Genomic DNA, 22,512 nt, shown 5'->3' with positions numbered 1-22,512 from the left:
ACTATTTGGGGGTTCTCCATTTCCAATTGGAATTTCTCTCTTGTTTTTATTGGAACTTATTAAATAGCCAAATTGAAACCAATTTGTATACCTTCAGTAACCGAAAATATTTACATAAATTTTTTAATTGTGTTAAATATGTTATAAATATTTAAAAAAAAAATGTTATAAAAAATACATATTTTGATATTTAAATCGAAATAAACTCATTCAAGGAAATCTTTAAAATTAAAGGTTGTAAAGTTACAAACAATGGTAAAATCAATTTCTTCAGATTCTTCTTCTTAGTGTTTATGTCAACTGTTTTCAGATAAATCGATATATAATATTTAAATAATTTGTAAACAAATTTACCGTGTTTTGTTAATAAAATTTAAAAAGCCAGTAAATAAATACTTATTTAAAAATGTATAAAACTTTAATTAGGCAAAGGGAAAACCTTAAAATATACAATAACATAAGAAAATTTCTAACAATACAACTGTAATACAAGTTGAATTAGGCAGACAAGAAATGTATGTTATTCAATTTGTTGCACATTTTATTAAAATTACATACTTTTTAGTCGTTTAATAACTAAATAAACTTAAAATTAACCCTTAAGAACAAATAACCCAGAAAATCTAATCAACAGTCAATTGCTCATCCAATTGGATTTTCTCCCGCCAACTTTCAAGCCAAATATGAAAAAAGAAAATAGCTAAGTGTTGTAAAACTCGGCCATGCACCGTGTCGACCAGCTGGCTGCTACGAAACTCGGGCACTTTTGACAGCCGCTAAGCGCAAGGGTTGTCGAGATAATTTTCTTTTTACTTGAGCGAATTATAAAAATATTAAGCTGCCGATGAAAGAAGGCCATAAAACAATAGATTAATTATTAACAAAGCAAGCATATGTGTTAATTTTAATATAATCACTGATTTTAGCAGTGGAAAACTGAATTAAAAAACTTGAACATCAACCATAGTGACTCTGGCAACTCTGTCACTCTGACATTGCCGCTCACACGGACGCCACACAGCCGCATGTTGGTCACATACACGCGCACACACACTGACAAACGGCTACATTTTTTTTCGAGTGTGTTCGACATTCATAATTTTTGTGGTGAGGCTGCTTGCAAAAATTAAAAGTTTTAAGTATCCAACGAAATATTGGTCATAACTACTAATAAAAATCACCAATATCTTGGCGCTGTTTCGCTGTGAGTTCGTGTTTGCCCCAAAGTTTAAAATTATACAGAACATTCGTTGTTTTTGCCAAAAAAAGAGTCCAAGAAAAGAGCGACAAGCCCGAAAAAAACAACAACAAATTGCAGGAGGAGCAGAAGAAGAAGAAGAAGCGGACGAAATTTAATGTAAAATCGAAGAACAAGAACAAACGGAGAGATTATAAAGTAAAAAATTGATAAAACTAGCGCGATTGTGTTAGTGTGTGTTTGTGTGCGAAAAACCAGAATTGTGGTATTACTTCAAGTTTTTCGGTGTTTTTTTTTGTTTAATTAAATTCGCCGAAAACGCGGCGTTTTTCTTTTTTTATGCTCGCCCTCTTTGTCTTGCCCATTCGCATATTCTCTTTTTGCCTTTGTCTTTTTCGTGCGCGTTGTCTGCGTTTTGTCTGTGTGCGTGCGTGCGTGTCTCTGTGTGTGTGTGTGCGCAAAATTTCTGACAGCAAAAAAAAAGAAAATCTTATTAGGTGTTTTTTTATAGTTAAATTGACAACATTATTGATTTTTCAAGTGCGAGGAATACGATTTAACCCCCTCCTTACGCCCCATTTTCCGCTCTGCTTCTTCTACTTCTGCGGACTACGTGCTTTTGTCACACAAAAGGGAAATCAATAATTTTTAACACAACAAAAGCCGCACACTTGGAAAAAATTTATGATTAAGATATTATAATTCTCCGTTAAAACACGAAATTTCTTTTGTTTGCTATTGGGTTTTTTTTTTGGGTTTTATTGGTTTAATGAAATGTCTAGAAACTTCGACACTTTCGTTTTTGTGTTGTGTTGTTGTTTCTGATGGTTTTCTATATTTCCTGTTTTTTCTGTGTGTATAGGAAATGTAAACAGTTAACGGAGCCGCAAGGTCATGATAAATGGGGTGGGGTGGATATCTGGATGGGTTGCTTTAGCTTACACACAAAGAAAACGCCTGTGGAAATTTTACCAGTTTTATTGCAAAAGGTTATCTATTTCCGATCCCATAATTAACTTATGTTCAGTATATTCAAATTTACATACGTGTTACCAAAATTAGATTATCTACAGTCTTTTCAGGTATGCAATCATATTTACGTAAACAAAAATTACTATTATTGATTATTTTAACACGATTAGCATATCCAACTACGAAGCAAATGTAAATTTATATTTCTACAAATGAAAAAATTTGTAGATGGTACAAATAAATATGATAGTACAAAATAAGAAGACTAAATATAGTTAAAACAAAATAACTTTTTTAAGGTATCCTTTTAAATTGCCAATGTAGAAGTTAGCTAAGTTTTACTGTATCTGAGAGACATCTTTGTGGCATGCAAAATTCTGCAGCAAAACTTTCTTAAGGAAAGTGAAAGTCACAAATCCAACCGAAATCCAACTATCCAAACAAACACACACGACCTTGAGATACTAAAGGAAGAATTTTTTATTACTTTAAACTCAGTTTCCTTAGAAAAATATCAAATTAATTTAAAAAAGTTCTTGATTCAGCCAAGGCGATATACAAAGATATGATGCTTTAAAAATCTAATACAGCTAGTGGTTGTTAAAAACCTCGATTTACAATGGTGCTTTAAACCAGTTTAATTAGTTAACAAATAATCATGAAATTAGGCGTTTTCTGACTTCCACCTCTTGATTTTTCCATCTCGTTTGCAGCTTAACCCCAGTTCACCCGAAAAGGAAGTTGCCGCAGCTGAAAAATGTCGAGCCTGCCACGTCGCATCATCAAGGAGACGCAGCGCCTGATGCAGGAGCCCGTTCCGGGAATCAATGCCATTCCCGATGAGAACAATGCACGATACTTCCATGTGATCGTGACCGGACCGAACGATTCGCCCTTCGAGGGCGGCGTGTTTAAGCTGGAATTGTTCCTACCGGAGGATTATCCGATGTCGGCGCCCAAGGTGCGGTTCATCACGAAGATCTATCATCCGAACATCGATCGTTTGGGCCGCATCTGCTTGGACGTGCTGAAGGACAAGTGGAGTCCGGCGCTGCAGATCCGCACCATATTGCTATCGATCCAGGCCCTGCTCAGTGCACCCAATCCCGATGATCCTCTGGCCAACGATGTGGCCGAGTTGTGGAAGGTCAACGAGGCGGAGGCCATTCGCAATGCCCGCGAATGGACCCAGAAATATGCCGTCGAAGACTGAACGCCCGAGGTCAGGAGGAAAGTCAGGAAGCGGATACGGCAATTGTATCGGCGATTTTCCAGAAAGTGGGTGCGCGACATGGACGGGCGGGTGGGGAAAATGCATACTTTAAAAACAACCACAAAAACCTAAAGCATATGAAAGAAAGCAGAAAATAAGGAGAAAGAAAGTAAGAAAAAAAAGATTACAAAACGATAATGTTTTTTTTTCAAACCTTCTGGGGCGGGATATACATAATACATATATTTTTTTCAACCAATCGATCGGGGCGATCGGCAAAGGAGGAGAGATAGCGAAAGCATTCTTTATGTAAGTCATATACAATACATGTATCCCAAAAACAAAACAAAAAAAAAAACAACACACACACAGTAATTGGTTTAAATCACTTCGATTGATTTGTTCGAGGGGTCTGGTGTCTATATGCATATAGCCGTATATATTTGTATGTGTAACTGAAATAACCAACCCATAAACATTAACCCATGTAGCATCAGAAAATAAATCAATTGGAAAGGCAACTAGAAAAGGGTTTTGATTTTCTCTTAACGTTTCACTGAAAACTCTGGTTCGATTTCTATTTAAAATTGTATCATTTTCAATGTTTAAATAAATTACAGATGTGATCGTAAACTTTGTAGAATTTGTATTTTTCTTAATTAAGAGAGAGTTCACCATTTCGATTGATACTTGAGCTTTGCCTGGGTTGTGTAAGAGTCCCTTTGATAAACGAAAAATGGTTTTACTCGAAAACAATTTTTTTTAAACCAAACAAAAAAGCCTTTAAGCTATTAGTAATTTTTGAAAAAAAAAAATATAAATATAATACAAAAAAAATTAAAAAAAACAAATGCATACACTATATATTTATACAAAACATAAAAGTAGTGGCTTGATTGCGTGAACTTTTCAACAGCAGTTCTCAACAACAATTTGTGTACAGTAATTAACTTGTTTTCACCCAAAACCACTCAAGGAAAATCCGAAAAACAATAGCAGCAGAAAAGCAAGCATAAATCAAAGAATAAACATGAATAAAAAAATCCAGAAAATATTCAACTCAGTTTTTTTTTTCATTTAAATTAATTTTTTTTCTAAGAAAAAATAAATAAAAAAGATAAAAAAGAAAAACGAAATAAAAATTATAAAAAATTAAAAGTTGTGTTTTATTTTATTCGGATGTTGGAATGCAATTTTCTTGGGGTTTTAAATTTAATGGAAGGTTGGTTAATAATTTTTATTGGATCGAAAAATGTTAACCTTTCAATTGAACATTATTGAATTAATTATTTTCCGGTTTGTTTTCGTGTGCACAATTTGTTTTAAATATTAAATTAAATATAAAATGAGACCTTGATTATTTATTTAAATGTATTATTATCTCTTACTTGGAGCCAATTTGATATAATAATTATTCGATAAAGCAATCGTAGATCAAGTTAAATAACCATTAATATTTAAAAACATATTCTAGATAAAGTTTTTTGGCGCAATTTGCCATAGAAATCCGATTATAACAGAATATTGTGTTTGCTTGTCGTGGACTGCAGTTGTCAATCATTTCGTTTAACTTGGGGCCTCGGGATTGGCAGGCCTCCCACTAAGTCCGGCTTAACCCTTCGCCGCCCGCTGTCCACTGGGAGGCCCCTATGGGTCCGGCAATGGGAAAAATGCCGTTCAGCTCTTCTCTATTTTTCATGGTTTTATCCTGTGAGTGAGTGTGTGCTGCTGGCCACTCCCCCCGAAAAAAGCGAACCAGGACCTTTTTCCCGCCTCTGATTGGGTGCTCTTCGCTCGCATATATACGTATATATCTGGTTCTGGCGATTTCGAGGCCCCTGACCAACAACACAGGGCAGTCAAATGTCGAACCTAAAGGAATTTTTTCCCTCTGGTTTTTATTATTTCTTTTTTTTTTTTATTATTATTTTTTTTATATTTTTTTTTATGCTGCCGGTGTTGTGTTCTCCGTTTTTTAGTCTGTGTCGATTTTGTTTTTCCGGTAAATGGGTGGCAGTGGGTGGTTTTCCACTGGTTGGAGGAAAACGCATATGCAAAATGCGATGTTCGAGTGTCTGTGTGCTCGAGGATTTTTATCGGCAGCTTCATTGTGTGTTGTGGGCCAGACAAAAAGAGTGAAAAGGGTGGTGAAAGGGGGAAATAACTGGATGTGTGGGCTGGTGGTCAGGCCATAACTATGGCTATTAATCGTTACAAGTGGCCAAGCTCTCCACCTATTTGCCAACTATCAACTGTCTCTTTCTCACTGCCATTTTTGTCTCTTTTTAAACACCTCTCCCAAGAGGCATTCATCGTCACCTAAAAAAAATAGTTTTAAAAAAATAAAAAATGCTTACATAAAATGGAGTTTCAGTTTAGTTTTTATATTTACAAAATTTGAAATATTGAACCTTATTGAACTTCGGATTTTACATTTTAACTTCAAGGAACTCCCAAAGGAATTTCAAAAAATTGTTCTTAGATATTATCTTAAAACACCATTCAAAAATATTTTTGTATTAATTTTTAGTTTATTAAGATATATCTATTTAAAGTATTTCCTTCTGAAAGAAAGTTTTTACACCTATTGCTTCAGGATTATTTAATATTAGGATTCTTTTTTTATACCCTTGCAGAGGGTATTATAATTTTGGTCAGAAGTTTGTAACGCAGTGAAGGAGACGTTTCCGACCCCATAAAGTATATATATTCTTGATCAGGATCAATAGGGGAGTCGATATAGCCATGTCCGTCTGTCCGTCTGTCCGTCTGTCCGTCTGTTTCAATACCGTTTGCGAGCTCAGTTTAAATGCTAGCGATCTGAAACTTTCACAATCGTCCTAAAACATGTGTACGCAGATCAAGTTTGAAAATCGCCCCGATCGGACGTCTATATCCTATAGCTCCCATAGGAACAATTGGATATATCTTGCAAGAATTTATGATATTTCGCGCAGTGTAAAAGCTATTGACATTAATCTTTACAAATCGTATTTTTTTATGCATACCTTGATCAGGGTAAAAGCGCGTGGCGATCGGACGTCTATATCCTATAGCTCCCATAGGAACAATAGGGTAAAATCGGTTAAAATTTAATGATTTTTAGGATATTTCCCGCAGTGTAAAATCTATTGACATAAATCTTTCCAAATCTTATTTTTTTATGCGTACCTTGATCAGGGTAAAAGCGCGTGACGATCGGACGTCTATATCCTATAGCTCCCATAGGAACAATAGGGTAAAATCGGTCCAAATTTGATGTTTTTCAGAATATTTCGCGATGTGTAAAAGCTATTGCTGTACATTTTCTCAAATCGTATTTTTTTATGCATTCGTTCATCAAGGTAAAAGCGCGTGCTGATCGGACGTCTATATCCTATAGCTCCCATAGGAACAATACGGTGAAATCGGTCAAAATTTCATGTTTTTTAGAATATTTCGCGCAGTGTATAAGCTATTGACATACGTCTATATCCTATAGCTCCCATAAGAACAATAGGGTGAAATCGGTCCAAATTTGATGATTATCAGAATATTTCGCGCAGTGTGTAAGCTACTAACATAAAATTTTCCAATTCTTATTTATTTACGCATATCTTGATTAGGGTAAAAGCGCTTGCCGCTCGGAAGTCTATATCTTAAAGGAGATAGTAAAAATTGTTAAAGGCTGCGAAAGTATCCCTTTTGTATATGACATTTTTGCAGTATAAAAGCAATTGACTTGAAACGATGCAAATCTAGTTTACTTATGTATACCTTATTCCTTTTTCACTTTTAGCAATTTCGTCAAAGTCTGCAAGGGTATTAAAACTTCGGCTTGCCGAAGTTAGCTTCCGTCCTCGTTTTATTTATTCTTTCTTGGTTCGATAAATGGAGTTAAAGTCATGTGCTATTCATTAAATTGTAATGCATTTACTAGAAACTAATTTATATACTTAGTAGCTCGAGCGGTTAACACTTACTATAACAGAAGAGATTTCCTTTGATCTGTATAATATACCCTAAATCTGATCTGTATAATATACCTTGAAAGTGTGGAACAACTTTGTAACGGCTACTATACCAGGATTATTAACCCAATTACCAACTCCTGAAAATTTTTTTAATTTGGTATGGTACAGTGTTGTGCGATTTTAGTCGAATTTGTTCGTGGTACAGTCCACCCAAGAGGACCTTTAAGTGCACCTCGTGCAGCTCGCCTTCTCGCTCGCACACCGAATGCGCCATTTTTGTTTGAAAGCTAATCGAAAAAGGGCGTACAGCCTAGCTCCGAAAAATACCCGCACACACACGTCGTATACGTAATGTAATGCAATGTCCGGAAGTACAGTCAACAACCAAAAAGGACCAAAGCACACACACATAAACAAACACACACACAGAGCAAGCGAGAGAGATAGAGAGGGCTAGTGGGAGTGAGAGGGAACTGCCACTCGCATCGCATTCAGCAAAACATCATCAAAATTGTAAAAATAAACAAAAGCCAACATGCATAAAACCAATTTCCATTAAGGCCAACACACACGACGCACACACGCACATGCAACGCTGTGTGTGCACTACTGCCATCCCACTCGGACACGCTATCCCTCTCTCTTTCTGCTTCCCATTTTGGCCTGTCCATTGCAGCATTGAACAAAGTTTCGGGCTTAGATGGTGTTTTTTCCATCCTTTTTTTTTTACTTTTGAGGTTGGAGGAGGGTGTTGCTGGACTTTGGTCTCTGAGTCTGCCTATGGCCACCGAAAAATCCTCAAAAATAAAGGACGACGAAGGAACGGAGGGCTTGTGAGTGAGCTGTATCCTTAATTGATATCGCAGCAAGGAATTTCTCTGCCACCCACTCAGGAATAAAAGGGAAAAATACAAAAAGGAAAGACCCGGCTTTGGACAGGATGAGCTCTGTGCGCCATGTCCAGTGATGGAAAGTATCTAGTTAGTTGTACCTAAGGGCAGATGAAGTACCCATTACTAAGTTCTTAGACTTCTTTTCTTTGATTTAGCTAATAAACTTTTTCTTATATTAAGTATTACTTTTTGTATCTTAAAACATATACATATAAATGATAAGGATCATCAATTTTAACAAATTGTTACTCTAGGTGGAAACTTTTCTAATTAAGTTTTCTTTTCAATTCTGAAGATAAAACTATTTTCCAATTCTTAATTTAAGAACAGTTGATTTAAACAAAATAATTAATGATCATCTACTGCAGAAAACTTTTCCAACATAGAGAATATTTTACCTTTTTCTTGTACAATTTTTCAAGTACGTAAACTGGATCAAGTCACAAAAGTGTCAATAATCATTATTATAATTTCATTTGGTTTGTATTTTACAAAGGTCCAAGAATTGTTACCTTTCCCATCACTGGCTATATCTATCTCTTTGGGTTATTCGTCAAGGGTATAGAGGGGTATGGGGGGGATGGGCTGGGGACTTAAACACACACGCATGCAATGGGTAGGATTGGGTGGATTTTTTGGGGGCTTGGGTGGCATTGCAAACGCAACGAGGATACTGCATGCGATAGGTCGGAAATTTTCTGCCGAGCTCGCAATCAACTCTTTGGACTAGGACTAGGAGATATATCCCCACAAACCAGCACTACCCCCCACCCCCCTCCCCCTGCCCCACTCTCCTTAACTTTTCGTGGCGGCGCACCTGCAGCACGAATGTGCAAGGGGGGCTGCAAGGAGTGGAGGGGAGGGGCAGAGGTGGTGGTGATGGAAAATTCTGAGGGTTGTGTGCAGGACGCAGTAAAATGGCGGCATCCCAGGCCTTTGGGCTTGGCCAAAGTCCATGTGTGCTTGTGTGCGTGTCTAGAGCTCACCCCCTACCGACCCCCCTTCGGAAATGCCCCCCTACCCCCCTGCAACGACCGCCACCCCTGCCTTTCTGTCTGTGTGCGTTTCCATTTTGCCATCCATTTTGCCACCCACACACAATTCTCCTTTTTGTTTTGGCTCGCTTTGGTAGGCACCACCCCCTCGGAAAACCCCACCCATGGCCCGAAATGCGAGGCGAAACTGAAGTTCATGCAACTTAGGTCTAGGGATGTCTGTCTCTATTCGAGTGTGTGTGTTATGGTGCGTTGCATGTCTGCCCACACACACACACACACACACATTTAATACATATAAGTATGGACAGATAGATAGTTGTACAGTGCGTACTCTTAAGTTATAATAATACAAATATTTAAGTCTTCGATATTTATATGTCAATTAATATAAAGTATAGTATAAAGATTACACAAAATTCTGGATATGTTTGTCAAACACTTTCTATATAATAGATTATAAATAGATAAGACATGTTACTTAAAATATCGGATTACGCAAAGAGCTGGAATTATAACTAATTATAACTATACTATAATAATAACAATACCTATTAGATTGTAAAAGGCTTGTCGCATTTGAGATCAATTTTTTCTTTTTTGTTTTTTTGAACAAGACCGAGTATTGGAATCATTTATTTATTAAGCTAACTTATGTTTACACAAATTCATAGACTAGTTTTTGCATTTCTTCATTTTTGGTCCAGTATAATCTTTTCATATATGTGTGTAAATACTTCCTATAGGAAAATGTTGCATTAAAATATATATATAATGGAATAAAATATATTCCACGGTGAAAGTGGAAAAAAGGTGGTGGCCTGTCACAGCTGTCTTGCACTGTACGCATGTACAAGAGGTTGTATTTACGGATATGTGCGCACATAGTCAATGAATAGCCGCAATGCTCTGTCCTGTCCATCTTCTCATGTTCGTTTCCCCTAATGGCAGCCTATGGAAAGTTTTCCGGGAATTAAGTTAACAAAACACACTTGAGTATTTATATAAATATACAAATATCCATCTGCAGATGGAAATGTTCATGTTTGGTCTTGGTAATTCCATTAATCTTCCATTAATTAGAGCTTTAACTACTGGTTTAAGTTGCAATTTTAATTGGTTTTTCGTAATTTTTTTTTTAGCGGGCACAATAATTTTAAAGGAGGTGTTATTGCCAAAAGAAAATGATTGATAAGGTGTACCAGAAATCCCAAACTAGAATCGAATATCAATATAAAATCGTTTGGAATTAGTTTGAGATTTTTAGAAAATCCCTGGAGAGATATTAATATTAAACAAAGATCCTTAATAATATAAAAATTGAGATTCACTTTTGATTTAAAGAACTCCAAGTTATTTTTCCGGTTTTGGAGATATTTTGTGCGGCAGTTGCTATTTTCTATACATTTTTTTGTATAACGATTATTATTTTGTTGGTATTTTACTCCACTATCCCCATCTTGTTTTTTAACACTTTGGGGATTTCTTGACGTTGACGATGACGATGGCGAAGACCAAAAAAGTGGACGTGGGCGACCGCCTACGAAACACGCCTATTGTTGCCACCTTCCACACACACACACAAGCACACACGTATTGATGCACCCACACAGACGAAGAACACTTGAACACTTGCTTCGCATTTGGCCCTGGCAACCCTTTCAAAAAAGGGACTCTTCCATGTGGGAGTGTGTGTCGTCACACAGTAAAAAACCAAGCAATATTATGATCTTATGGTCTCAATTGTTTTGCTAAAGTTAAATCCATCTTGCCAAAACCTATTTGATAATATATATATACAAAGATAGGAATTCAAATTATGTTAAAATCTAGAAAAGTATAAATATAAAAACATAAGATATATATATTGTTATGTAGATCCATATTTTCATGTTAAGTTCATTAAATAACATTAAAAAAAACCGGTTACGGGTCATTTTTCTATAGTTCTTCTGCTATTTTGCCCGTGTAGGGCCGTAGTATTTAAATGGGGTTGGGAACCCTGGTTTTTGGGCCCGACCGGACCCAACTTAACCGACAACGACGCTTTGGGCGCATTTCGCTTAACGTTTTTCAAGCAGAAAATCGATAAGTGCGCACGTACAGGAACATATATAGCATATATACCCGCATACAGATATATATATATATATATATATTGCCACGTATATCCCATTGCACATGGCGTGTACACCATGTGTGTGTTTGAGTGTGCGAGTGTGTGGGCAACACAACATCATGCGTCGTAGGCCAGAGATGGTTTTCAGTTTTCCCCAACTGCAAATGGATGAGAAACAGTCGAAAGAGAGCCGTTCGGCGGGGAAAGTAGTGAAGGGGGGACCGTGGGAGTGGGGGTGGCAGTGGGGGAGGAGCCATACTGCAGCTGGAAAAATGGCCAAGGGGGGTGGTGGGGTTAGTTGGAAATCCCTACGTGCGCTTTGCTGTTTCATCAATTATTTATTTCGGTTTTGTGCCACTGGACACACACGGGAGGAGGTGGAGGAGTGGTGGGCTGTGGAGCATTGGGAACCTGCAATACTAAGGACAAAGCCCAGAACGGAGCCAGGGTTGCCACCCTCGAAAGTTGCTCGCTACATACAAACAACATTTACCATATTGTTTACTCGACTGTTTCCATCAAATATTCAGAGATCAATTGAAGCGGAATATGCTTCAGTTTCTTACATAATTTACCAGGCTTCAAGAGCCCTTAAAAATGGTTCAATAATTGTATTTTGGGGGAAGGCACAAGTTAATAAGAAATATTACTTACTCTCGAAGTGAAAAAGGTCATCTTATTGGGTGGCTAAGTTACAAAGCCTCACAAAAATAGTCCAATAATGTATTTCCGGCCAAAAAAAAATGGTGGAAACTTAAAATATTTTATTATTTATTATTCCCAATAGGACCCGATTTAATTTTTAGATAACAAATAAGGGCCATTAAAGAAAAATAATACCATTACAAAAATTTGTTTTAGGCAAGTGGGTAATATTAGTTTACAAATATTTGATATTTCTCAAACTATGTATTTACAAGCAAAGAGGCAGACCAAGTACATTGCACACCTTCAGAAACCATTTTCTTTTCTACTTTAAAACTATGTTTAGGGTGGGGAGAAATTCAGACGAACATTAATCATGGAATCGGGGAATTAGTGAGGGGGGTGGGCGGTAAGGACGAGTGGGGGCAGTCCACCTACCGCAGTTGGTTTAGTGGATTTTGACCAGGCCGAAAACGAGCGGCATTGTTACCTCAACCATCAATAATAACGCAATGTGGCAATGGGCAAGGCACCGGGAGCTGACAGAATTAGTTGCAAAAATTTATTTATGACTCTTTGTTGGCCGGGCATTGTTACCTGCCTCCAACCGACCACCTCCCCCCCTCCACTCACCTGTGCTGATTTATGGCGCCCCGATAGTGCTGCCAATAATTGGCCAAAGAAGCGGCAGCGGGAACTTTTGTCTCCATCTCAAAGTTTACTTTCGAATGGCTACATTTTTAGCTGCCTGCGCTCAGAAAAAACCACCTAATAATTGGAAATCGTATTGAAATATTTTTCAAGAAATGGGTACAATTGAAAAACAATTGTTCAATATTTTGTAATTCATTCATTCTTTAGTCAAAATAAAGTTTTTCCTATGAATACATCATACTTTTAATAGCTTAATTAATCGGACCTTTTAATAAATAATATTTGGAAAATAATATCGACAAATATCTTGTTAGAAAGTTTAATTTCAAAAGTTTATAATTAAGAAACACAATTCTGGAATAGTTTCAATGCAACATTGGAGGATTATTTTTATTATTATTACCTATGATTTTCAAGCGACTTTAAGAAATTAGAAAATAATGAAAATGTTTCTAATAAATTGTTCTTAGTGTGTCCATTTTTTTTGGGTTTGTCATGGCCATGGCAGAAATCTCATTAAGTTTTACATGCAACGAACAACCGACATGCAAACTGCATTCGGAGCAGAGGAGGGGAATCCCCCCGAGGGCCAACTCCGGTTGCCAAGTGCGTGGCAAGAAAGAGCGAGAGGATGGCAGGGTGCGAGGGAGAGGGCGCGAGAGAGGCGAGGCTGATTAGCATATTACCATGTAATTAGATAGTTTGTAATTAATTTTAATTGTAACCGGCTTCGCTTCCATACTCGCCAAGTTCCACACCGAAACGAAAACGAAATAGAAATACAAAAAAAAATACTTTCGACCTTTCCCAAGCCCACAGAAAATTAGCGATGGCATTATCATCCCCACGTTACATGTGTAATTTGAACACCCAAGATGAATACAAGTGTTTCAGGCATGTTAAAATGGCATGGTCTTAAATAAATACTTAAGCTCTGCCATTTAATTTTTTTTTTATAATTTACCATAATTTATTATACTCGTTTTAATGATCAGCAAAACCGTCCCTTTAGGAAATAATTGGAATTGGACCTTTTCTACCTGTATTCTATACCCTAGAGAAAAAAAAATTAGAAAAGAAAAACAACTTTTTTGTACTTTTTCATATATAAATTCCCCAAATTTTCAGTGGTTATTCATAGAAACGCTGACAGAAAGAAAAACCAAGGCAAACAAAAAAACCGAAAATGCGTTTGCCGCAGACACAAATTATCGATCCGAGCATTACACGAACACGCACACGGACGAAATTAAGCAGCCCCAAAAAGTAAAACACTTGACTAAAACCACCCAAAAAAGGTCAAAGTTGAGGGGGTGGCGTGGGTGGTTCATAGAAAATGGAATTTGTATTGCAGCAACTTTTTCTTCAAGTTGTTCTTGATAAAACAATCATGACCTACCACAATTTGGTCATAAATAAGCTGGCCAATTGTTCCGTCTCGTTCTGTAACAAAAATAAGGCCATTGCCCTTTTGGATGCCATAAATAGATTCAGATTTGTTACGATGTGAAAAATGTCTTTTGAAGCAGTAGCAATGTAAAAAATAATTAAATGCTAAAATTAATATTTACAAATGCTTAGCTATTATTAAAAAAATTCTTTAAAATATTAAAGAGGTTGCCTCGGATGGGATTTGAACTCGCAACCTTAGTTTACTATATTCGTTTAGTACCCAGCCCTTTTCGCACATTCACCCGCTTTCTCCCACTCTCACCCACTCTCCATAGTTTTTGTTCTTGCAAGTGTTCTCACTCCAGGTTCTCTCGTCGCTCGCTGCTTATGTTTGTTGTAAGTTCGCCGCTTTCCAACTGACCGTGTGGCCTAATGGATAAGGCGTCGGACTTCGGATCCGAAGATTGCAGGTTCGAGTCCTGTCACGGTCGACTGAAAAACTTTTTTTATTCATTCCTCCCTTGATAATAAATTGTTATTTTTTAAGCTAAATGAATAAAGGATCTTATTTTTGAGCAAATCAGTTGCAAAAAATTAGTAATTCATTTTTTGAGCACCCAGAATCTTAAATAGCTAATTGGGAACGGGATCCAATATGGAGCAGTCGTGGCCGAGTGGTTAAGGCGTCTGACTCGAAATCAGATTCCCTCTGGGAGCGTAGGTTCGAATCCTACCGGCTGCGGTAAAGAGTATATTTTTTTTTTGCTTTAAGTTACTTTCTAGTCAATAATACTTGTTTTGTTCTAAAATGGTTCGATTTCCTAAGATTTTATATAATTTTTAGAAAAAGCTGTTTTGTAAATGTACAATTTGTGTATAAAGCTAAAAAAATAATACTTATTGATGAAAGAATTTTAAAATAAAAGTATAAGCTCTATGTATTAAACAAAAGTCAAATAAGTTATTTTAATTAATTCTAATTTATTATTTTTTCCTATTCATATTGGAAATATAATTATATGTATGACAATTAAGTGTCATTCACGTTTGCGAACGTAATACAATTTTTTAAATGCTTTGTTTAATTTATTGTCGTTCTTAATTTTTTATGTTTAGAAAGACTAAGCTTTTTCCTTATTTTTGATCGTTTATCATAATAAAAGAATTTTTTTGTCTAGCATTATTATAGTATTATCTTTGGATACCTTGTCACTTTGTTTACTAGTTTATTCCGTCAATTATTTTTTTTGTAAGTCGTTACTTAAGGAACAAAATGTGATTATTAATTTAAACGATCAAATTGTAGTTATAAAGAAATTAACCTTTGAACCTATAATTCGCAAAAAGTTCCGAAGATTATTTGGCACACGATCGGCAAGAAGCAGTCGTGGCCGAGTGGTTAAGGCGTCTGACTCGAAATCAGATTCCCTCTGGGAGCGTAGGTTCGAATCCTACCGGCTGCGTAAGGATTCTTTTTTTTAACAATACAATGTTTGAAGTTTCTTATCAATATTCGTAATAGTATATGGAAAGCGTTTTATTTTTGCTTGGCAATTATTTCCTGTCTAATGCATCTCTTTATTTTTCCCATTTCTATGGAATTCCGCAATTTAATCTTATTTCGCACTCAGGCGACCGCATCATTTTTTGCTTTACCTATTTGTCTGGCGTTGCGTAGACTTCACACAGATACACACCAACACCAACGGACACGCACAAAATTATTTACATTTGCTGCTGACGAGTTCGTTGAACCTTTGACAACCTTTTTTCGGTCTGTTCCTCGGCATTTATTTTTGTATAAATTCTTTTTTTTGTCGGCTGGCTTTCCTTTACTTTCGTTTGCCCTTCCGTCTGGCACGGTTGTGTGCGTATATCGACCCCCTTCCACCACCCGACAAAAGGCTCGAAATGTGTCCTGTCCTGTCTGGTGTCGTTGGTCCTTGGTCCTTTCGCAACATTGGCGTTGTTGTTGCTGGCGCTGCTGTTTTTGCTTATCATTGCGGCATGTGTCCCAGGGTGTCCCTTTGGACTTGTTTTCAGACTTCAGACCTCCAGCCCCGTCATCCAATGATGGTGGACAATTTTTGGGAATTAAATGCAAGCAGAAACTTACTATTTATGTATATTGACCTAAGCATTAAGATTATTAATATTTTCCTTGGTCTAAAACTTGAATAGACGATATATATTCGTAAAATATATATATGTTTTTGTGGGGTATGCAAATGAGTATAAATATGTACAAAATGTTTCAAAGTAAGACCATTTAGAATTCTTACCAAAAGAGAGAGAAGTGTTAAGTAACTTACAATTGTGTTTTCATAAGAAAACTGTATAATCAGTTATGCGAAAAACTATTTCCCTAAAATAATGGGTGTTTTTTCTAACTTATATTTCTAATTTTAAAAACTGGTTGCGTAACTGACCGTGTGGCCCAATGGATAAGGCGTCGGACTTCGGATCCGAAGATTGCAGGTTCGAGTCCTGTCACGGTCGAAAAATCTGCTTTTTTGTATATTTTGCAATACTATTGGAAGTCCCCTCGTTACCCTTTGGTGTAACCTCAGTGAGGTAAGCAGCAATCCCGGCAAATTGGCATACCCAATTGAAAGATTTATTGGACTTTTACATGGGTCGTCCATGGACGAATCAACATGTGGCTGCCACCACGAGAAGCCCAACTTTGTCCGCTGGCTCTAGTTGCTAGTTGTTGCACTGGAAAAAGTGATGTACTACATTTTCATATTTGTTTTTTTATAGGATAACTATCTTACTTTATATATACATACCGTATATTCACTATTACTAAATATTAGATTCTTAAGAATGCATATAATTAAAAAAATTAAAATGTTCATTTTAGATATTCCCCAAATAGGGAATCGAAATGCTAGCTATATTTCTTCTTCAAGATAATAACCCTGTATGGTAAAAATTAATATACAATTTTGTAACATAATTTTATTATTTTTATTTTGTGTGTAGTTGGTAGTGTCGTTGCTGCAATTGTTGCTGCTGCTGTTGCTAGTTGCAATAGCTATATTTTTTGTCAGCGAGCAGACGGAGGAGCAAGTTTTTAGCAACGAGAACGACACGCGGAGGAACAAGCTGGTCTACAAAGTGGAGGACGAGGCTGCAATTTATGTGGAGGTCCGTCGTCCGCCGTCCGCCGTCCGCTGTCCGCTGTCCGAGGTCCAAGAGATCCGAGGGCCCACAGTCGGCTTAGCATAATAAACGTCAGAATTAATTGGATTTTAATTGTCTGTTAAGCGCTGAAATTAAGTGCAGCCAAACTAGATTGCCGGCCAGTCGGCGGCGGTGGCGGTGGGCGGTGTTCGCTATTCGGTGTTCGGTGTTTTGGCGGAAAATGTATTGCCAACTCGTAGCTGACTGCTTTATTCAGCCGACTTCTGCCATGAATGGTCCCCCCTTTTTCGGCCCGATACCGATCTTAACAATGCTCAACCAAGCGACACACAGCACACATATGAAGATTATTTGCATGTCTCCGTTCTGGTGGTCGTTTGTCCAACTCCAGCTCCATCTCCATCTCAAGTTGAAACTGCAACTGCAACTCCAACTCCGATCCCAATTCCGATTCCGACTTTGGGCCTTGATTCCTCTCCCAGATGCCGCCGATTGCCCATCTTTTATTGGCTGACACGGGGCGGCTTCTATGACCAGAAAACACATCACAAATTAATAAGAAATGCATGAAAAGATTTTAATTGCTGAAAATAAATTGGTTTGACTAGGTGAACAAAATCAAAAATGATATTTAGTTATTTGTATATTAAATATTAGGCCATTTTATGTCAATTTAATTGGAATAAAAAGGAAACACAAATTAATTTGAATAAAAATGATTTTTGGGTGACATTTTTTTTTTACAAATAATCATTGTGAATAATTATCCTTAATGTTGCCAGCAACATGTTGCTAATCGATGGAACAAAATTCGAATTTAAGACGCCGCAAACGTCAAGGGAAAATCAACAAAAACAAAACGAAAGGCGACCCACGAAAACGTTCAACGAACTTTGGCCGCAGGCAGAAAGTGGAAGGGGGACTAGGGACCCCACTGCGTATACGCAATGCCCGGGATGTCAGGACATCAGCTGTTGGCGCTGCAGGACGAAGGACCCCGGAGTCAAGACGCAGGACTCGGCGCATTTTGATTTACGCCCAGTGGCTGAAGAAGAAGCCGAAGAACCGAACCGAAGACGAGCGGCAAAAGGTTGAATGGAGTTCAATGCACCCCGATGACGTTAGGGATAATCCGGCAGGACTCAGGACCCAGGACTGTCTTGCTGTGTGTGCGTTAGTCAGAGTGTATGGACACGCACACGTGCCTGTACAGAGAAAAAAATACACACCTAATTAGTCACAAATAAAACAATACGTACTTTTGGAAAATAAAAGTATAGGCATACAAAAAATACAAATCATAAAATTAGTTTGACTTATATTTTATTTATTTATTAAGGAGAAAAGTCTTTACAAATAGAGTCCAGACATTAAAATCTGTAATATTTAAATAACAATAAAATAATATTTAATATTTAAAAACAAGTTAAATATTTGATAAAGATATTGGTTTGATTACATTTTAAGTACAAATTGGGCCAATGTTTTATGGCATTTTTAAGCAGTTATAAAAAAATTTTTTTTAGCTTATTAAATCTCAATAAATTTATATCTTGCTTTGTGGCCAAGCGTTTTAGCCAATCTAGTTCATCGAAAATGAGTGTTTGGTGAAACGTATTTATGCATTTAAAGCAATAATTTTTGCTGTGCAGGATCCCGGATCCTGGGCGCATCCTGCTGAGGGCCATTGGCTTTTTGGGCTTCGCCGGCGCGTCGGCAGTTTCGGCGTCTTCGTAGGGCTTCGGACTTTTCGGCTCGCCGGCTTTTATTTTATGCCATTCCGTTTTCGGGTGTCAATGTCCTGCGTGCTGTGCTTGTATCTGTGTGTATGTGTGGCATGTGTCCTGCAGCGGAGAGCGAGAAAAAAACAAAAAGAAAAGAAAAGAAAGTCCTCGATTCGCGCTGCGTTCTGCGTTACGCTCGTCACATTTTATTAGCCCGTTTGCAGGCTGCAGGACATTGAACGTCTGTCTCCCTGCGCGAGTCCTTTGTGTCGCAATAAATAACACACATCAGTGTGTTTGTGTGGGCCTTCCCTGCTTATTTTTGTTTTCTTCGGCTGCTTGTTATTTGTGCTCTTTTTTTTGGGTTTAGATGTTGTAGGTGCATTGAACTGCAGGCCGCCTCCTTCACGGTTTTTTTTGAGGGAGAGGGGGTGCGAATTGAGCCTTAAGCCGAGGAAACGTATATTCATATACCCTCACCATTAAGTAAAAAATTAATTGATTTTATTGTGTTATATCTTAGTGGATTAGAACATATTATTAAATTCGTAGGGACTTGGTTTTAAATTTTATAAAGGGAGTTTTTTTATTTTTTTGCTATTCACCAATAATTATAATCATATAATTATATTATAATTATCAATATTTCAATATCGGATATTTCAATAAAATTTCATAAAAATATAAAGAAGTGCCCTTATTTACTCAACTTTTTATCCAATATAACTTAATTTAATGATTTTAATGTGAGTAGTTCAATATGTAATTAGCAAATATTTTATAAAACCTTTATTTATATTTTAAGCAATTGACATGTCGAATGTTAATCGTGGTACAAATTTTTATAGGGTAACCTATATTCGTGCAGAGTTACGGGGTGCTGTCAAAGGTTTTTGTGTGCGAGGCAGTTTTTCGGTCAAACAATGGGTCGCGGTTATATCCCCATATATCCCGATGCACCGTTATCCAGGACCTCTTTCGGATTAGGGGCCTTGACAATTGCGAGGGCGAAAATGTTAAGGGTTAAGGGATCTGGGTTGGAGGCAGCTGGCTTCCTCTAACGGGAACACTTAACCCTAAGCATATTTTCGGCGTTTCTTTTCTTTTGTGTGCGCTGCATTTTGTTTTTTACACTTCTTATATATATTTTTTTTTGTATTTGGGAGGGCGCTAATGATGATGAAGCGGCCAGGGGCGGGCGGATGAAAGGGGCGGGAACGGGGGCGGGGGTTTCTGCAACAACTGGCAACTGTCTCCTTGATGCGTCCTTCAGGAGCTCTCTGGCGCATGACTTTTGCCTTCTTCTGCTGCCAACTTCTGTTGCAAGACACAAAAATTCAAAATAAAAACCAAGAAAAAATACTGCGTTATTTTCTCCTTATTCTCTCCTCTTTTTTTTTATTTTTTATTATTATTATTTGTTTTTTTTTGTTTTTTTTGAAGGAGTAGCAGGCGACTTTGTCTATGCTGCAAAAGAATGCCTTTGGGGCATTTAGATAAAAAATACATGAAGGAGCCAAAGCCAAGCCAAAGGATACTAAAAAACAGATGGGCAGAGGCAGTTGGGGAGGGGGGGTTTTCGGCCAGGGGAGGCCTGCATATTGCACTTGAGAGCTCAACAACAACAAAATAACAAAAATAACAAAAAAATACAAAACAAAAAAGAGTAACAACGGAAAATTGTGAAAAAATCACAAGACGCACATAAAAATGTGAAAAAAATGAAGGACCAGGAGATGGCAAAAAAAAAAGAAATGAAAAGTGTAATAGAATTTTCCAAGGGAAAAAGGGAGCCCCAAGCTGAGGCATTTCCCTCTGCTGTTGTTGTTGTCATCTGTTTGTTGTATTTTATAATTTATAGAATTATGCAAAAGGTTTTTGGCAACGTGTCTCACGTTGCCTCTAAAAATGCCCACTAGATGTTCAAATAATATTGGTGGAACTAGGAAAACAATGCTGTTATTAAATTTAAATATTATTAAGTTATTTAATTACAAAGGTATTTGGCGAAAGCTTAGAGTTACCTATTTCAAATGGTAAACAAATGTATACAACAATAAAATAAATACATTTGAAAATTTTAATCGCAATGCTTTGTCCTTGAATTCAAACTAAAATCTAAACAAATCTCAAATAGCTTCCCAATTGGTTTGATAACAATTTAGTACTCCTTACTCAATTTATATTTCCGTTTTATAAATATTATTATAATTTAATGTTTGGTTTTTCTTTAGGCATAAGTGTTTACGCTCTCCATAATAAACCTCCTTTAAGCTGAATTCAGAACAGCAATGTATTACATTTCCTTGGCCATCTGTGATCCCTCAGTATTATTCTATTCCCAAGGAAGCGACCCCTTCAAGGGCCTGACCGAATAATGCCCGACTTATATGAGCTGTCTATAAACTCAAACAGAGCCAACAATGTCGTCGCCTGGCTAATCTACAGCAATTTTTACGCTTTTCACAAGAAATCCGCAAAAAAATAAAGACGAAAAATGGCGAAGGAGGAAGAGGAGGGCGGGGGCGGGGGGAAATGATGGTGTCTCAAAAGAAAGAAAACTTTGGACTTTGAATGCTCGGGAATTTTCCTTTTCATCAGCTTAAAAGCCTGGCGCAAGGACAAGGCACGGGATGAGGAGGAGGGGGGCGTGACAAAACCGGGGCCAAAAGAGAATTATAAGAGAGAATCGGAGAAAGAGGGAGACCCAATGATGATGAAAGATACATTTGTAGCTCACAGATACGCGCTACTTTTATTTTTTCGTATATTCTTTTTTCTGAATGTGCATCTCAAAGATGCCGTCAGTGGTTCTTTGCCCCCTCGCTTTTCCATTTCCCCGACAGTTTTCCCCCTTTGTATTTATTTTATTTTTTCCGCATTGTCAACGCTTTGGGAGTCGTCGCCTCATAATCCGTTATTAATTGCCCAACGACATGTTACCAGGGCCAAAAGCAAGGGAATACGGCTAAGTTATCAAGGGGCTTGGCCACTCGATAGATAAACCCAGTATATAAGCACGGAGAAAAACCCATTACTAAATTTTGTAATAAGTTTAATTACATATGATCGATATTCTATTATGTGAAATCAGGCTAACGATTTTCCTTTAAGTATACTTTATATTTATAAAGAATATATATATCTAAATCTAAATTAAATAGAAATCCGTCTTATGAATCATAGTAAAACGAGAACAATTTTAAATTACTAACTATAATATTATATTTGATATGTCACCAGAAAAGCCTTATAATATCATTCGCAATTTATCATAATTTTTTTCGGTGCAGATGTATTTGTATCTTTTGTCTGCACAACTTCATTCAGACAGCTCGAAAAAAAGTTTTGCAACTGCATCGACAAGTGTGTGTGTGTGTGTGTGTGTAAATGTATCTGTCAGCTAGTGTATCTATATATATAAATATATATATTCTGTTGCCATATCGGTTTCTTCTGCGGCGCTGTTCTCTTTCTTTCCTCGTTGTTCCGTAATTTATTTACTCAAAACACGCAAAATTATTTTATGCAAATGATTTCTCAACGTTTTCACTTGCCGAGTTGAGTCAGCTAACCATATACGCCATATCCTCCCCCGATCCCT

The 22,512-nt window shown here is 37.1% G+C and overlaps 1 protein-coding gene and 4 non-coding genes across 8 annotated transcripts; all 5 read left to right on the top strand.

Annotated features, from left to right (window-relative positions):
- The first annotated feature begins 989 nt into the window (after positions 1–989).
- LOC108047072 (ubiquitin-conjugating enzyme E2 N) lies at positions 990–4,016 on the top strand. 4 transcript variants are annotated; one of them, XM_017127133.1, is made up of 2 exons: positions 990–1,107; positions 2,884–4,016. In XM_017127133.1, the coding sequence occupies exon 2, from the start codon at positions 2,928–2,930 to the stop codon at positions 3,381–3,383; it is 456 nt and encodes a 151-aa protein (XP_016982622.1). In that variant the 5' UTR covers positions 990–1,107; positions 2,884–2,927; the 3' UTR covers positions 3,384–4,016. The 4 variants fall into 4 exon arrangements, with proteins under 4 accessions (XP_016982622.1, XP_016982621.1, XP_016982619.1 ...); XM_017127132.1 differs by having other exon boundaries at positions 1,037–1,208; XM_017127130.2 differs by having other exon boundaries at positions 1,038–1,204.
- Positions 4,017–14,452: 10,436 nt separating this feature from the next.
- On the top strand, positions 14,453–14,525 carry Trnar-ucg. The gene has a single exon. It is a non-coding gene; the product is annotated as a tRNA-Arg (tRNA).
- Positions 14,526–14,694: 169 nt separating this feature from the next.
- Trnas-cga lies at positions 14,695–14,776 on the top strand. Its single transcript has one exon. It is a non-coding gene; the product is annotated as a tRNA-Ser (tRNA).
- A 639-nt stretch (positions 14,777–15,415) lies between these two features.
- Positions 15,416–15,497, top strand: Trnas-cga. Its single transcript has one exon. It is a non-coding gene; the product is annotated as a tRNA-Ser (tRNA).
- A 963-nt stretch (positions 15,498–16,460) lies between these two features.
- On the top strand, positions 16,461–16,533 carry Trnar-ucg. The gene has a single exon. It is a non-coding gene; the product is annotated as a tRNA-Arg (tRNA).
- Positions 16,534–22,512: the final 5,979 nt, after the last annotated feature.

The sequence above is a fragment of the Drosophila rhopaloa genome, unplaced genomic scaffold (genome assembly GCF_018152115.1).
Source record: "Drosophila rhopaloa isolate 14029-0021.01 unplaced genomic scaffold, ASM1815211v1 contig_3, whole genome shotgun sequence".
NCBI lineage: Eukaryota > Metazoa > Arthropoda > Insecta > Diptera > Drosophilidae > Drosophila > Drosophila rhopaloa.
This window is presented reverse-complemented; position numbering and strand designations above follow the sequence as displayed.